The 17,097-nt window shown below is 44.6% G+C and overlaps 1 protein-coding gene across 1 annotated transcript in view; it reads right to left on the bottom strand.

Annotated features, from left to right (window-relative positions):
• PLPPR4 (phospholipid phosphatase related 4) overlaps positions 1-13,942 on the bottom strand; it is a 28,461-nt gene extending 14,519 nt beyond the window's left edge. The window contains exons 1-2 of the mRNA XM_062003680.1: positions 13,865-13,942; positions 1,847-2,032 (exon numbers count right to left, since the gene is read on the bottom strand). Of these exons, the coding sequence (XP_061859664.1) occupies positions 1,847-2,032; positions 13,865-13,942 (264 nt within the window). The remainder of the gene's footprint in view (positions 1-1,846; positions 2,033-13,864) is intronic.
• Positions 13,943-17,097: the final 3,155 nt, after the last annotated feature.

The raw sequence follows: 17,097 nt of genomic DNA on the forward strand, positions 1-17,097 counted from the left end.
CCCTTGTCTGAGGGGACAGTTGCTCGGGACCCCTTGCCTGAGGGGGCGATTGCTCAGGACCCCTTGCCTGAAGGGATGGTTGCTCAGGACCCCTTGTCTGAGGGGCAATTGCTCGGGACCCCTTGCCTGAGGGGCAATTGCTCAGGACCCCTTGCCTGAGGGGCAATTGCTCGGGACCCCTTGCCTGAGGGGCGATTGCTCAGGACCCCTTGTCTGAGGGGCAATTGCTCAGGACCCCTTGCCTGAGGGGCGAATGCTCAGGACCCCTTGTCTGAGGGGCAATTGCTCAGGACCCCTTGCCTGAGGGGCGATTGCTCAGGACCCCTTGTCTGAGGGGCAATTGCTCAGGACCCCTTGTCTGAGGGGCAATTGCTCAGGACACCTTGTCTGAGGGGCAATTGCTCAGGACCCCTTGTCTGAGGGGACGGTTGCTCAGGACCCCTTGCCTGAGGGGTGATTACTCAGGACCCCTTGCCTGAGGGGCAATTACTCAGGACCCCTTGTCTGAAGGGATGGTTGCTCAGGACCCCTTGTCTGAGGGGGCAATTGCTCAGGACCCCTTGTCTGAGGGGCAATTGCTCAGGACCCCTTGCCTGAGGGGACGGTTGCTCAGGACCCCTTGCCTGAGGGGGCAATTGCTGAGGATTCTGTGGTTGAGGGAGAGACTGCTGAGGACTGTGTGCCTGAGGGTTGATTCCTGAGGACTCCATGCCAGAGGGAGTCATTGTTCCAGACGGGCAGGAGACTGAGGGCAGCGGCCACGTTACAGGCCATGCTGAGGTGCAGAGACTCACACAGGAGGCGGAGAGGAGCTGCAGCCCTTGGGATGAACAGCATCAGAGCAGCCTGTGCAGGACTGCCCAGCATGTGAAGAACCCTATGCTGGAGCAGGGAAATGGCGGGGCGTCCTGCCCTGAGGCAAGACAAGCGTCGGGAGCCATTAGAAACGGACTGTCCGCGCCCGCCATTCCTGCCGCCTGCGCCGCTGAGGGGAGCAGGTAAAGACACCAGCATGGGCTGTGTGAGCCCGGGAAGAGGGAGCGGTGGGACAAGGCAATCTGAAAGGGCTGCTTGTGCTCTCCATCACCACCCTACTTTGTTGTTTGAAGTCTTTGGTTGGTGGCAGATTAAATTGAGTTCCATTTTCTTCCCCAAGGCGAGTAGTCCCGGCTGTTTTGCCCAGGACTGCAAGTGGTGAGCGAGCTCTCTCTGCCCTGGGATTTCCAAAGGCCCTCGGTTACCTTCTCTTCCCCATCCCGTCAGGAGGAGTTAGCGAGTGGCTGCTCTGGGTTCCTTGTCCCTGACTGGGCCAAAACCAGGACAGAGCGATTAAATTAGTCTCCTTTTGCCTGCTTTTAATGACTAACTCACAATTTAGAGGAGTTCTGGTGCTATTTGGGAAAGTGTAAGTGGTTTGACTGACGTGGCTGACGATACACATTCTCACTGAATAAAACTGGTTCTAACAAACATGCCATGTTCAGGGCTGTAAACGAAAGGTTTCGCTTCCAACAATGTCTTGACTTTTTGGTGTATCTCAGAGTATGGAGATGTCCTGTCTGCAAAGGTTCAAATATTTGTACAGTATAACAGAATGATTCAAGCTATTCTCACCAAACCATAGATGCTGTTTCTTAACATTAATGTCCACAATCAGGATACTACGAGTACAAGAGGGAACATGTCTCCCTCTGATATAGAAGAATAAAAGATTATTTAAAAGTCCTTAGGCACTTAGCCTGGATGACACTCTGCAGCCTAACTGAAGCCAGGGGAGCTGTTTTCTTTATGCCAACCAAATCTCCCCTCAAAATTTTTAAAAGTGACAGTGACACCTCAAACTCACCGTAATCGAAGGCCCAGCAAAAACCAGACTAAGCAACATCAAGAAGGGAACGGACTCTTGCGTAGGTTCAATGTATGGCATACTCAGACTCTTGTCATAGCAATTGAATCCAGAGTGAACTGGCTTGAAGACATCGGTAAGTTCAAGGAAATAGAGGCTAACAACAGAAGATGCCAATATAGGTAACTAGAAGAGAAGAAAGCAACAAATTACTGTTTGGAATAGCAATGCTTTGGCAAAGACATCAGTCTGTTCATAAATCTCTGACGTTTGCTACTTACATCTCACTGCTCCTTGTCATAGCCATTTTACCACCTTTGAGTAATTAATTCTCTAGAGAAACGATACTACTCAGTTGATATCAAATAAACCTGTTGTCTACCAAGCTATTCAAAACACCCAATCCAGTCTCCAGCCCACATCATTTAGTTTTTGCATCTATGAATCATTACTAGACAAACTTTTGAAAAGGAAGCACCAGGACTGCAGTTTCCCACATGTGCAGCCTCAGTGCTCTGCTCGTCACTGCCCTTTTCGGTCCTGTAGCAACTCTCTGTCATGTATTTTGCAGTGTTTACATCAAAGCCAGTTCGCATTCAGTTACAAAGTAACAGTTAAAGAAAATCAGCATCCAGTGCTTCCCTAGAATCTAAATACTTGATAATAATGTTCTGCCTTCACTCTTTCATTTTGTAATTCTATCAAAAAAGCAATTAACTTCGGCCAGACTCAGCCTGTTTAGAAGCATGATGCCTATGATTCACAAGTCTTTTATCCTCCAGCTATTTAGTGATTTTACCCTTTGCAATTACTTCCAGTAATTTATTAAGAGCGAAGTTGGCCCCTCTGGGGATAAATTCACTCCAGTTTAACACTAAGTCCTGAAAGCACAGATTCGGCCAGTAAGCCTCTGTGGAAGTAGTTCAAAAGATGAAATAACAATACAGCAGTTCGAAACTGTTGGTTTATAAGTGAACAGAGACGGCAGCCCTATCCCCAGGGTGGGCATCAGGGCATTCAGAGGTGACCAGTAGCATGTGGTTATTCTCTGTATCCTCTTGTAAAATCTCAGAGGCATATTTTTGTTTGTTATTTCCCAGAGTCCTCACCGAACAAGGCAACACGAGAACAACTGCCTGCTCCTCCACTGAGATGCAATGACTCCTTCCCCGTGTCTCTGCTGCAGTGAAGGTACCTATGTGTGATATGATGGGAACAGCCTGTCTGCTTCCTTTTCCTTTTTTCTTTTTAAGATGGCTTTCACATTAACTTTCCTTCACCGTTAGCTGCAACTGAAAAGTAAAAGCTTGCAACTACTGAAGAGATTCATTTAGAGAAATGAAATCATAGAAATCTGATATGGCAGCATCAATTCTTGAGAAAAAAATCTCTCTTCTTTTACATCATACACCTGACACGAGAAATAGAGATTGTCCTAAGGAAACGTTGGGCACAAGTTACATCATGTTATTCTTGCAACGTTCAGTTTATATTTACAAAAGTAACCGGTTGGTTAAAACCAATGTCATTCATCCCATTCTGCAATGGAATACAAAAGTAGGGGTAAAACTGAATGCATATACTAGAGAAATGATGAACAAACCCTGCTAGATACAGCAGAGGGACAATGGTTTCTTGCATTAACTGGCCATTGTCAGATTTTCAAACACCAGGGTATTAAAGTACAGCCTTCTTGTGAATGAAATGCAATTCTGTGTGGTTAAAGGAGGGCTCTAGCTAAATTTCACCACAGCAGTTTTGTAATATGACTTAGTTGTTTTAAAAAAAGAAGAGCTTATCTTTCATGTGCTGAAGGACAGATTTGAAAAGGGTGAGTTGCATCTTCAAAGTGTTCCAAGTGAAATCTGCAGAAAGCGGAGAATGGAAGAACTGTGGTTGTCTCGTCTTCTGTGTTCAACTTGACTGCACTGTAACACTGCATAGTGTAGAGGTTGTGATTGTGTAGAAAGGGAGAGAATGTGTACTGGCATCCCTAAGTGCTATGAGCATTACAGAAATAACACCTGGCATCAAGTAAGTTTCTGCAGTAAAGCAGTGTGTGTTTATTTATATATAACACAAACATCTATGTCTATTTACGCTCACATACTATATTACACATACACATTATGTCTAGTATATAACATGCACAGTAATACATATTAGTCAATACATAACACAGAACTATTGTATAATGTGAAGTATTGTATATATGAAGTAGTTGTACACGTTGCAAGGAAAGAGAGTCCTGCCTCCTGCCCATCCACAGGAAGAGCTGCAGCTCTTCAGCTGGATGAGTTATACAATGCTGCTTCTCACTTCCCGGTGCATTAACTCTAATACACGATCAGTCAGCATGGGCTGGGCTGTTTCTAGTCATTATACAGATGTGCAGAGATGAAAGAGGACCTTCCTAACATCTTCATACTCTGGGAATAATCCAGATTTTTGTGGAACTGGGTGCCCTTCTCTCCACATCTGGAGCTGTTTGGAATAGGGGCCTCTGGACCAGAAGGCTGGCACGAAGCATGCTGCCCTGGTGCACAAGGAGCCTGCACCTAGTCTCTGCTACTCTTGCTGGGACACTGAAACTCTGCACAGCATTTGAACTCATGTGTATTGCAATTTAATTTCTGCACAGCATTTAACTATTTAAACACTTGCAAAGTGTTTTATTATTAACTGTTTGAAAGTCATATCTAATGACTTAGCCACGGTCCACGTCACATGTAGCAAAGCAGCTCATAACAGGACACAAACCTATTCCACTGAGCTAAAAGGACAAAATCAGCAAAGAGCCTCTTGCTCTTCTTTTCAAAAATTATCTCCTTTTATCTAGATATCCCCAAAGGTTCATTTTCTAGAAAGGAAACACAGAGCAAGTAGACTCATGGAACACCTTGCTCGCAGAGTTTCATCTTCATTGGGTATTTTACCATTTCTCTAATGTCAAGAAAAAGAAAACCTCTCCTTGAACAACAGGCTCTGCATTACCCACAAGTCCACCTCTACTATGAACTCGTTACTTTATTCGGGCAACTGTTTTAAGTGGATAACTATATACTTTTTTTAAAAAACTCATCCTTCTGTATGCAAGCTATAATTTTATAGTTAATTACAAAATCAAGGAATCATAAGAGTTACATTTTACTGTCTTATGACTTCACTACATGACTCCCATATTATTTCTGACTGTAATTACCCATTCTGCTAAAAGAAAAGAAATCTAGAAGACTATGAATCTCCAATGTAACTGCTTCCAATACTAATGAATAGGTTTATAGGCAATTTGCTACACACAATATGTCAGATCCCACAGGACATTTTCCTTCCTATCTTTTTAAAAACACAAATATAAACCCACTCTTTTAAAAGTTTCACATTTTCTTTAAAAAAAGCCCAAATGTTTCTAAAATCTTCCAAGCAGAATAACTGGCTATTTCATATATGAATATTTATAGTGTTCTGCTTAAGGCAGCACTAGCTCTGTAATTATAGACCTCAACTCCCAATACCTTGAAAATGTCAAATATAATTAGCTGGTTGTATGTGTATTGTTTTAATTACAAAATGGAATGGAAATTCTCCATTCCTAATTAGAATAAGAAAACCCCCAGCCTCAGTTCACAGATCTTGACTAATAAGTCTTTATACTGTCACTTCCTTGGTTGGCTAATGGAGAAAGATTCCTGTTTGGTGTGTAATTTAGACTTATAAATGTAAACTTTGACCACTTGGGTCAAACTCTGTTTGGATTAGAGTGTTAAAGTCAGGACCTTTTTGCTGTATTGAGCCTGGGATCATGCAAACATGAGTAAAGATGAGCTCCATTCCCCAGAGCTCAACTATGATGGAAATACCAAGAGATCTTGTAAGGAGAAAACAAAAGGTGAAAACATCCTGTTACATAGTGCAGGGCAGACCAAAAGAGAACTCGGTAACACAGTAACTTCTCTGAACTGAGGGGATATGTAAAAAATCACCCTTCTGGCCAAGAGCCACAAGTCACGTATCACATATTGCAGAGAACTGAAAGAAGGCTGTGAGAGGAGTTCAGAGGTAGGAGATGACAGTTCTACAGGTTTCTGGGCTGTCTTCCATGGGATATGCTATGATTGTTCCTGGGGCTCTTTTGAGGTGTCATTACTTGTGAGGACTGAGATTATCCAGGACCCACAGTGCCAGCACAGTTTGTTACAGGTCATATGACATGACCCATGCATGGAAGCCATGATGGTCAAAATGGGGCTGCCCAAAGCCCACCAGCTGGCTACCCCTTAACAACCCAGCCCAAACTTGCTGGGGCACTCTAGATAGATGGGAAAGCTCCTGTTAAACTTCAAATGCATGTAAAGAGAAACTTTTAGAGCTGTAGCCCACTAAATACTGTATTGTCATTGCTACAAGCAGCCATAGATTTTGTACGGGATTTACAAGTGCTCAGGACTGGGGCTTGTCACACATGCTTTGTGCTTGTCTTGACCTGCTTCAAGCTTTGATTTTATTTAGTTTAATTGTAACAGTTGTTTTTCCAATGACCTTGGATATTAGGCTATGCCTAATTTATATTCCTTGCACATATCTCTGTATGGTACAACTCCAAATGATTTTTGTATCGATATCTAGTAGTAACAACTAGTAACTCTGTATAAAATGAGCTGCTTGTGACTCCAGTGTAGCAGATCCCTGATCCTTTGTCAGGAGTAGTACGATGATGGTGATCATTCCTCACTCTGGGAACAACTTGGGTTCATTTTTATGTTTGCCAACGTGCTTTCACACCTTGCTCTTTCTCTTGAGGTCTGTCTTCACATTACAGCTCAATTTACTCTTAAAATCCAGGGGCTTTGTGAGAGTGCAACCATGGAGTGTCACACACTTGAATGTACCTGTTTCGTAGGTGGCAGTTACGTGACCTCTCTTTGCTTTGCTAAAATGCAGTAGAGGAGTTACCTCTTACCATGAACTCACATCCAGATCCCACGGTGGTGTTGAATTGAGCTGTGTTGGTGACTACCAGCAGACACTTTAAATACGGGTTACAAGAGTGATTAGCCTGGGTGCCTCGCAATTATAGTGCAATATTGAAGTTGCTGCTCAGTTTAATGGCCAGAACAACTTGAGTGATTTCCCTTGAGACTGCATGCAGATATAAAGCCTGTGGAATTGCTTAGTTTTACCTGCATGTAAAAAAGGTAGAAAAGAGAGCAGCAGTATGTACATAGCTTTTAGAGGAAGCCAAGATATCATTAGCCAGATGCAGAATAAAGATAGTATGACTAGCCCACCTGTCCAAAAGGGTTAAGGGATGCCTGATGAGCTATTTGGATCTTTCATGTTTTGTAAATACCTTCTGGACATGGGTGGCCAGGAGCAAGCAAGGAGCTCCTGAGCACGAGGGCTGCCTGCTGGTGTGTCTCTTGCTTTCTGAGGATCATAAAACCTTTGTAAGCAATCAACTAAATCAACAGGATTGCCTCAAAGAGATCGCTAATGAATAATGCCATTGGTTTCTCCTTGTGGAAAAAACACCAGCCAAGTACCTGGGAGAGGGATGGTCTATGAAATAACTACATTGTGTTCGCACTGCAAAGCTGTGGCATTGTAGAAGATTCTACTAAAATGTATCATAAATGTCAGTTCTTGTGCCAAAGAATTCACAGTCTAAATGATAAGGCACAACAGATGGATGAGGCAAAAAAGAGTGTTGTGGTGGGCTGGAGGAGACAAGGTATTCCTGTTCTCAGCCAGCTACTAACAGTGACTGCAGTTTCAACTGCCCTGGCTGTTGTCCTATCGTGTTTTACTCTGAGATTCACAGAAGTTAGTAGACAACAGGAAGACCATTCTCTTTAACCCTGGCAGGAATGAATACTGAAGTCATGACTATGACTGAATACCTTCCAGAAATAGGTCTGGAATGAGAAACAGTATCAGCCCAAATGTTGATATTTTCTCCTCTTTTTGAGAGCCCATGGCTCCTGCTTAGCTGTACCTGTGCTGTACTTTCACCCTCAGAGACTGCTCTGTGGGGCTAGGATTAAGACCAAACGCAACCTGCAGTGCATTGCAGACCAGATTGTCATGAGCACTTTGGAAAAACAGCACTAAGCACAGGATGGCTGTAGAGCAGGGGACTTGCTTGACCTAAAAGTCAGGTTTGAAGATTGTTTTATGTTGTAAAATTAATTCTTAAATGCCTCAGGCTTATAAGAGAAGGCTTTCAGGCTTTCAGAAGACTAAGATTGGCATCTGTAGAGAGGGTTTTTGCTTTTTTCCCTGAATTTGAGTTTATTTTGCTCCTTGTCTCTTTTTTTGGATGCAAGTTTCATCTGGCCAAAAGCTGTGAGGAAGGAACTGGTCTTTAAAGGGCTTTTCAGCTCACCATTTTCTATGTTTTGTGGAAACTAATTGCAAAGATGATGGTCTTCTCCTAGATTTAACACTATTTGATTTAATGTCAACTCACAGTTTAATTTCAAATCCCAGGTGTCACTGAAATCTATTACCATTACCAGTTTGAAAAATTACATTATCTTTTTTTCCAGCATTGATTTTAGAGTTTCATTTAATTATTCAATTGCTGCCAGTTAGAGTGAAGCTTTGGAAATACAGCAGATATCTTCATGCAACTCCTCAAACCTCTTGATCTTTTGCCAAATCTTAATAGAAAACCTCTCAGTATGTGTAAGACCAAAAACAGAGCTGATAAATAGGAGTTTTATCACTGATGTATCTCAAAGTCATGCTGAATGCATAGTAATCTTGAAAGTGCTTATTTATCTTCTTGTGATAAATGCACGTGAAGCAGAAATTACACAGGGGAAACTAACAAAAACAAAATTGTTTAACAAAACTATTCTCAGGTAAGAATAATCTAAAAGTACTTTAATATAGTTCTGTTTAATCCAATGTATGTGCTCAAGTAGACAGCAAATCCCTAGGCAGAGATTTCACAACACAAAAAAGTACCATTAATGAATTTCTTTCCAGCGTGACTTCAAAATGAATTAATCACATTAATTATGACCATAGTTCACTATCACTTATCATTGATTAATTAAATCTACGATTAGTTATAATCAGTGAATAGCTACAAACAATGAGATACAGGACGCTGCATGTACTGGTGATTATGACTTCTTTTATCCTCCTGCTGCAAGGTTATATTCCTGTTGCAAGAGCAGCAACGCTTAAAAAAAAAGGCAGTTGTTTCTGAGTCAAATTTCAGCTAGAAATGTCCTCAAAACCCTCATCTCTTGGGGACAAAGCTGCCAGTTCCTACACAATAACCTGCTACAGGTTATTCTACTGTCTAAAGTACAGTGCTTTCCATACATACAAACCTCCCCAATTCTTGTGGGTACCAACCCTTCTCCAGTCACTCTTTTGCCACACACTGAACTATTCAGTGGCAAGATTGTCAGTTAGAATACAACGTTTGTAACAGCTCAGCTCCTGTGTACATAAGGAACCACAACAGGCTGCTCTTTGTTAATTTTGACTAACAGATTTTGTTAACAATTGTAGAAGCTCACAGACAGGAGTATAAACTTTCGGAAGAGGTGGAAAAATGGAAGGGTTTTCTTTCACTATGACCTACTCAAACTCTACACTTGCCAAGCAAGTAGCTAATCACAGAGGGACATCTAACACATGGCATTTGAATTTTTTCTCTCAGGACAGCCTTGGCACAGGCCTGACACCTCCCTTTTTGTTCCCCTCTTCTGCTTGTCTGCAGGTAGTATACACTCTGTACAGCTCTTGTATAAGCATGGAGTGACGTGGAAGATGTGCTGTTGATGACTTGGCCAATGAATTACAGCTACTTTGAATGGATAGCAGCCTCCTCAGGCCGCAAATAGCCCCTTAGAATTTTAGGGATGCTGGTCTCTAATGCACTGTTGTAAACAAATCTGACGTCTCTCCCCTGTGAGTCAGCCACTTGACAATGTTAGATCAATGAGCAGACTGTTCAGTGTATCTCTCCTTCCTCCCCTTCCCTCACACATAGTTGGTTGACTCTTTAGGGAGAAAAAGCAATGTATTTGGAAAGCATCATGCTACCTCCACAGTATGGAGGCAATTTCATCTTCCACAGCTGGGGTTTGTTGTTGTCATGTGTCGTGTGATCCTGCTCTCCTTCCTCCCTTAATTTAAGCATAACAGAAAGTGTATCTAGAGAGAAATGTGTTTACACTGTGCCTCCGAGACACAGCACTAGAGTTTAGCTCTTACACTAGATCCAAACATCTTGTTCGTAGGAAGAAAGATTTAGCCCTGTAGCCTACTCTCTCTCTCCTCTTGCTCTAATCACTGCATCCCCCTGGCTTTCTGTGTCTCTTGCAGTCACAGGTATACATGACTTGCAGGTGACAAAGTGCATAATGTAAATGTGGTGGGTCATGCACGGCTGAAGAGCTGAAAAAAACTCCAGCTGTGACTGAGATGTGGTGCTGAAGTGATGTGCACAAACATTTGACGTGTCAAACAGCTCTGCCAGCGTGTGTTAGAAGTAAAAGGACACAAAGCATCCGGCGCTGAGACACAGTGAACAATTCCCTACATGCACTTATTTCAGTGGAAGCTGATGACCTCTTGTGTTTTGCAGCCTGGAGTCCCACAATGACAATAGGTCTTTCTGCTTTCTGCTGGTGAGAACTCCAGCTCCTTTGGGGAACAACCAAAACAGAAAAAGTGGCCTTCCAGTCATGAAAGAAGTGCTTGTAAACAATGCTGGCATGATTAACTCCTGGCTGTGCTCTGGGACATGCAGAGAGAGCAGCTACCTGTACCTGTATGCATTCATCACACACAAGAGCCTAGGAGACAAAGGAAGGAAAAAAGGTCACTGTCCAAGGAACGCTGAGATGTCTGTGATTTGAATCCCTGGAAGTTAAGTGGCCACAGGGGAAGACTGCCACAGGAACACAATTTACCTGGAGAGTAAGTGCATCAAGTCGCTCAGATTGACTTTGGCTTTTGCATTGCCACGTCTGGGCAATAGTGTCACTGAAGTCAAAGGCAAAATTCAGAGACTTCTGTAAAACATGGATTCAGACCAGTTTTTGAAGTGGGATAGCATGGATAAAGACAGTCTCTTCACTGAGAAGAAATGTATCTGTCTGTCCCGCTTCTGAAGTGTGACCATTCTTCCAGGAACAGAAACTACATAACCATGCAAGTTTCTAGGTTCATATGAAAATGTGATATCTGTATTTCTTCTGTAAGTGAATCTACTTCTGATATACTCTGAATACGCTGAAAAGAAAGTCACTTTAACTAAAAGCATAACTTATTCCCGGAATACTCATTTTCAGCATCTCCCTGAGGCATGTCTACTTCTTACCATGAAAATGAATTCCCACAAGATCAGAGGGACTATAAATTTTCATGGCAAGTTTTGTCTTTCCCAGCTATGCAGAGGAAGCTCAGAGAACCCACACAGTCTTGAGAAGCCAAAAATGCCACAAGCCTAGTTATGAATAAAGCAGGCCAAGCTGCCTGGCGATGCCGACTGCCACGTGCTTCAGGTAAGCATGATGCACACGGCAACCTGTGTTTCTGGAGGTGATCCATCTGTATTTTTCTGAAGTTCCATCTCTTAATTTTACTCCTTTTTAATTTCTATCTTTCAAAGCTCTAGCTCATTTCTCCTTTTGCTCCTCCTGTGTAAAAGAAGAACAGCTCCAGTGACAGTAATGACTTGAAAAGGGCCATACTGGTTTTTTGTCTTAACTCTGCTGTTGGTAAATCTGTTAGTCTTAATTCTTCTTAAATTACGCTGAAACTGAAATCAGGCTGAAAGTATTTCTTTTGAAGTTACCCATCAGTTGGCCTGCACACATTTTGGATAATGATATTTTAGCTGACCCTGAAAGTTGCTGCCACTACACACATTTGTTTACAGTAGCTGGTCTCATTCATAACACATTCTTAAGGATCTTAATAGCTGAAAATGCTCAGTGTCAGAACTCCGTTTGCTGCCACTTCTAAAGAGAAAGTCCTTCTGAAGCAGAGAAGCTGTTGTTACTTGTTCTGCATGTCTGAATTACATTAGTTGCTACATATTTTTTCGCTCTTTACCTGTATAATAGATGTCCTTTATGTAGCACGAACACACCTGGCATGGGTTTGTGCAGAGCTGTTTCTGGTAATGGGGAAGGGGATGTAACGATGGCTCCTGGAAGATGTTTCTTTGTAACGTGTTTTCTAAACAACCTGTTTTTCCTTTGACCTAGCCATCCTAGGTCTTGATGCAAAGTGGATGCCAGTAAACCCTAACTGCCTGTTGAAAAGATCTCCACTGTTTTTTTAGCTCGAGCTGGAAATGACTTGCTGAAGGTCTTCAGAGCCCACACCAGAGTGGAGAACTCGCCTACTTCACATGAGAACTGTACAAAGAGCTCAGTTCTTCATTGCTCACAGAATCCTTTGCTTTATTCCTTTTAGCAGCTACAGGGAGTTTCTAGGAGAACTACAAGTGTGCAATTAATATTATATAAGGCAACTCTTTTGAGCAGCAGGCACACACTTTGGGCTGCTGATCCATATTTCATCCCATCTTGCTGCAGGCCAAAGCACAACCCACCAAACAGTATTGTTCTGTTGCATCTTATAGGATCTCTACATTGTCCCCTTCATTCGAGTTCTGCCCATGCTAAGGTCCAGCAATTTCCATTCCTCTTTGGATTCTCAAAACAACAAAGTCAGCACAGAGAGTAAGGAAGCCCCCTACCTTTCTGTTAGGGTCTTCTCCAAGCTTGACCTCTCCCTCCTGTGCAAAGCTGATGTAAAATACACGGCACAGATAATGCCTTCCACCAAAGGGTATTTCTTGAGTAGGCCTGATTATATTGATAGGATGTCTCTGATGTTTCCATATAACCAGCCTCTGCAAAGCTCTCCTGTTGGTGCAGCTTACCTGGAGTCTGTTCCTGACTGTGTCCAAGTGCTCAGCACATGCAGAGGACAGAGACACTCCACTGCTATCTAAAACCCCTTCTCAATCTGACCCCTTCTATCTCCTAGAGAACCTTCAAAGCCCTTCAAGTGGACCTGAAAGGAAATAGCTTTTGTTTGTACTTCACTCACTGTTTAGATTTGAACATTCTATACATTAAATGTTGTATATCTTTTGATGCTTTTATTTACCACAAAAGTTAGTCAATTTCCACCATGTTTTACCATTCAGTTCTCAAATTCTTTACAGTTTCTCTCTGGAGTAAGTTTCACTGTGCCTCAAAGTGCCTCAGTCATTTCCCTGTGAGTAGAGTCATCTGAAACACTTTGCTCAAGCCATAAACCATTTTCACCTCCCTCTTACTGCTGCACCATTAGGCAAATTTCATCACACCAACTTCTTGAAGCTTAAACTATGGTCTGCCCATGACCTTATCCACGTCAATAAGTGACTGTACTTTCCAGGGGGACTAAACGCCTCCAAGCAACACACGGAGCAACCAGTGCCCCTGCAGCTCCACCTGCCACCAGCTGAGCAGCCATGGCAGGTTTTGCTCTTTAAGATGTTCAGAGAACCTAATTCCATATTCAAACCAGACATTTTTAGCTCTGCTAGATTAAGCCCATAATCCTGGGCTCGGTAAAAACAAACCGCTGATTATCACCGCGAGAACATTTCTCTTTTTCTAACCATCCCCTTCCGAACGTGATTTTTATCCTACCAAAGCAACGCGAGCGGTGTTTGCCCAGAAGACAGCCCTTGAAACATGTCTTCCTCCCGACGCGTCCCTGAGCACTGCTCATGATTTAGTTGAGCAACTCTTTCATTTTCCGAGTAATTCTTAGGAATAATCCCCCCCTTGCAAAGGACTGCAGAAAAGAGGTTAATTGACGCCGCTCCTTACGGCAAGGCAGAGCAGCACGTAGGGCTTTTGCATCAGGCGTTGCGGAGACAGCACCGCGGCGAGCTCCGTGTCGGCGGGGAAGGCGGCGTTCCCCGCGGCCAAGCGGGCTCCGCGCGGCGGCAAAGCTCCCCGCCGCCCCCCGGCCACTCACCTCCACGAAATAGAAGCAGGGCAGCAGGGTGACGCTGTCCTTGGTCACCTTCCCCGTCTGCCGCTCCTTGGCGGACATGCTGGCGGGGGCTGCGGGCGGCGGCCCCGCGCTGCCCCGGCCGCTCGCAGCCGCCCGCCGCGGCTCTCCCGCGCCCGCCGCCGCGCCGAGCCCCGCGCCGCCGGCAGCGCGCCCTGCGCCGTGCGCGGGGCTGACGTCAGGAGGCGGCTGCGCGGCGGGGGAAGGGGCCCGGCCGCCGCGCGGCAGCGGCGCGGGGCCCGCGCGCCTCGGCTCCTTGGCGCCGGCGCTGCGCGGCGCGGCTCGGGCTGCGGCGGGGGCTGCGGCGGGCGCTCCGCGGGCGCGCACGGGCGGGCTGAGGCGCGCGGGCAGCATCCCTGCGGGCGGGAGGGCGCGCCGCGCGCGCCATGGGGAGCTGGGCGCCTTTATCTCGTTCCTAGGAAAGCTTCCATCGAAATAGAAACGGCCCCGGGAGAGATCGTTAAAGGTCTTTTCCAACCGTAGTGATTCTGTGGTTCCTGTACGGCCGATGTCCTCTGGCACGTGCGCTCTTTTTGAGATCAGATTGCTGAGCTCACCCCCGCGGCTGTCGGGGAGTGGGGTCGCTGGGACGGAGCAAAACCGAGCTCTTCAACCCCATGTGCGATACTGAGGCACGTGATCAATCTGTGAAGAATCTGGTGCAGTTCCTGCTCCAGTCTTTAAAAGGAACAGAACTAACCTGAACAATCGTTTCCATGGTGAAATGTGTTATTTTGAGACCGTATTTATGGATGAAAGTTTGCAGCCTTTTCTCAGGCAACCTCCCGTCGATGGCAGTGAGGTACCTTGGATAAGGGCTGCAGGAGTTCTCTGTGTAGGATAGCATTTTCATTCTCCTGTAGCAGATTAATAATGTCTGTAAAGGTTATTTGCCTGTAAGCTTATTCTTGCGTTGTGTTGCTTAGCTTTAATGCTCATGGAGAGAAGTGTGACTCAAGCAGTCATCACTTATTTCCCATCCCTCCTTTTTGGGGGAACATGGAAAATAACCTGCTGTTCCTGCTCAGATGGTCATGCATATTTTGGCTGGTGTAGCCAGTATGTTATGGCAATGGAGGTGAAGATTCTCACCAGCCCTTTTCCTTTTCTAGCAATTCTGCTTTTGTTTAACCACAGAGGATGTGCCAACCCCTGCTCTGTGCTGAGCAGACAAGCAAAGAAGTTTCATAAGAGGCTAAAAGCAAAACTGTGTTCCATTCTTGTGTGCAGGTGTGGAAGGCAAATCTGTAGCTTGACTCCAAATCACTGAAAAAACCCACTTTTTCAAAGTGGCAAGTGTTGCCATACCAACACATAGTCTTGTCCTAACGCTGTTAGGAAAGGTTTTGGCTGGCTCAGGGGTGCAGGAGGCTCATTGGTAACCCTGTGAAAGGAAGGTCGGGGGCTCCAGGCAGCAGAGGCAGCCAGGGAGGTTCCTGGGGCTAAAGGAGCTGTGAGGAAGGAAGGCTTGTGCTTAACTATCAGCAACAAATTCCAGGAAATTATTTTGGACAGTGTGGGGCTGTCTGGTAGCGGTTCCTACCCATCAGTGATCCAGCCCTGAAGTAAAAGAAGTCCCTTTTTGTTAGCCTTGCTACTTGGTTATTCCAAGTAAACCAGCAAGAGCTGAGTAGCTATGGCAAGACTTTGCTGCTGCCAAATGTGTTACTGTTCTTGGGGAGAGTGGTTAATGAGCGATGGCCACTTAGACTTGCATTTACTGTATCAGCCTCTCTTGTTCTGAAATCATGAGTCTGGCTTGAAAATCATTAGCACACACCATGAAAAATAACTCCAGAGTGCTTTGTCTGCCCTCATTTCACACATGAGTGTCTCATTCTGGAAGAACAGGAAGGTTAGTTAGAGTGCCTCTCTGGTACAATGGACCAGGACTCTCACATTGCCATGTCACCATGGAACTTCAGAAACTGACAAAACCCCTGCTATTAATGATATTTTCTGAGTGTACTGCCTAAAGGCCAATTAAGAGTGCAGCAGGGACAGTTAGGTACAGTAAAGCACAGGGTAGTAACCCATCTCTATTCTACAGTCACTCTAAGTAAGCACCAGATGCAAAGGTGTGATGCAAGCTGTGTGACTGCTGCAAGGGCAGGAAGGGTTATGCCAGCTCTCTGGGTTTGTTTCTCACTGCTTTGTGAATGTGCTGATCAGGGACTTAGGAGAAGGGTTGTATATGATTTAGCTGAAGTGAAGCAATTACTTTTTTATAAGTGACAGACTTTGACAATAACTCCTGCCCTTTATCTAGTAAAATAAAAGAAGAAAAGGGTCATCAAAACCTGGGTCCCAAAGTGTGGCGGGTCTGCCTCACACTAGTCTGAAGGTGATACTGTTAGGCAAGTATGGGCAAGGTTAAGGATGCATTTCCCACCCTTCTCTCTGGGCTTTCACTTGTTCTCTCTGTTACACTCAGCTGTTAGACTCAGACTAGTTTCTCAAGAGCAAGCAGCCAAGGCACAGCTGAGGTGCTACCTCGTTTGGTCCCTGCTCTGCTGCCAGCAGTGCGTTCCTGTCTTCCTGCCTGAGCCTCATAAGGTGGCACCTGACCTACTCTATATAGAAGCTTGGTATCTTCATCTTGCACTACCCAGCTAGAGGGCTGCACTCAACTGGACCTTACCTCCTGAACTAATGGAATGGAGTAACAATATTTCCTCTCTGCTTCTCAAGACTGACATTTGGGTTGCTGTACGTCCTCTTTCAAGCACACGAGTATTGATGGAAAAAGCAAAGTCCCTTGCTGAGTGTAATGATATGGCTTTTGGGCTAAGGGATTCATGTATATATTAACACCTGGAAACACACCACTCCCCCCAGTGCTGGTGCATTCAGCTCTTTTGACAGTTCGTTAGTAGAAATTATGGGATTGATTCTCGTTTACATAAAAGCTCATTGAATTGTACTAAAAGCAGCCTTCAAATGAGTATAACATACATTTATGTCCTTATTAAATTCCCTTAACATTGATAGAACAGTTAGAAATGGCTGTTGTGTAAATGGATGCTTTGGTTTTGCTTGGCAAGCTTTTGGTGGTGAAGGGAAAACATTGGCTTCTGTGAGAAGCTGCTAGAAGCTTCCCCTGTGTCTGATAGAGCCAATGCCAGACCCCACCTTGGATTGGGGGGATGCACCTGAACGAGGTTGTAACCTCATTGGAAGCCCACACTGGAGCACCT

The sequence above is a fragment of the Colius striatus genome, chromosome 10, assembly GCF_028858725.1.
Source record: "Colius striatus isolate bColStr4 chromosome 10, bColStr4.1.hap1, whole genome shotgun sequence".
In the NCBI taxonomy this organism is placed as follows: Eukaryota; Metazoa; Chordata; class Aves; order Coliiformes; family Coliidae; genus Colius; species Colius striatus.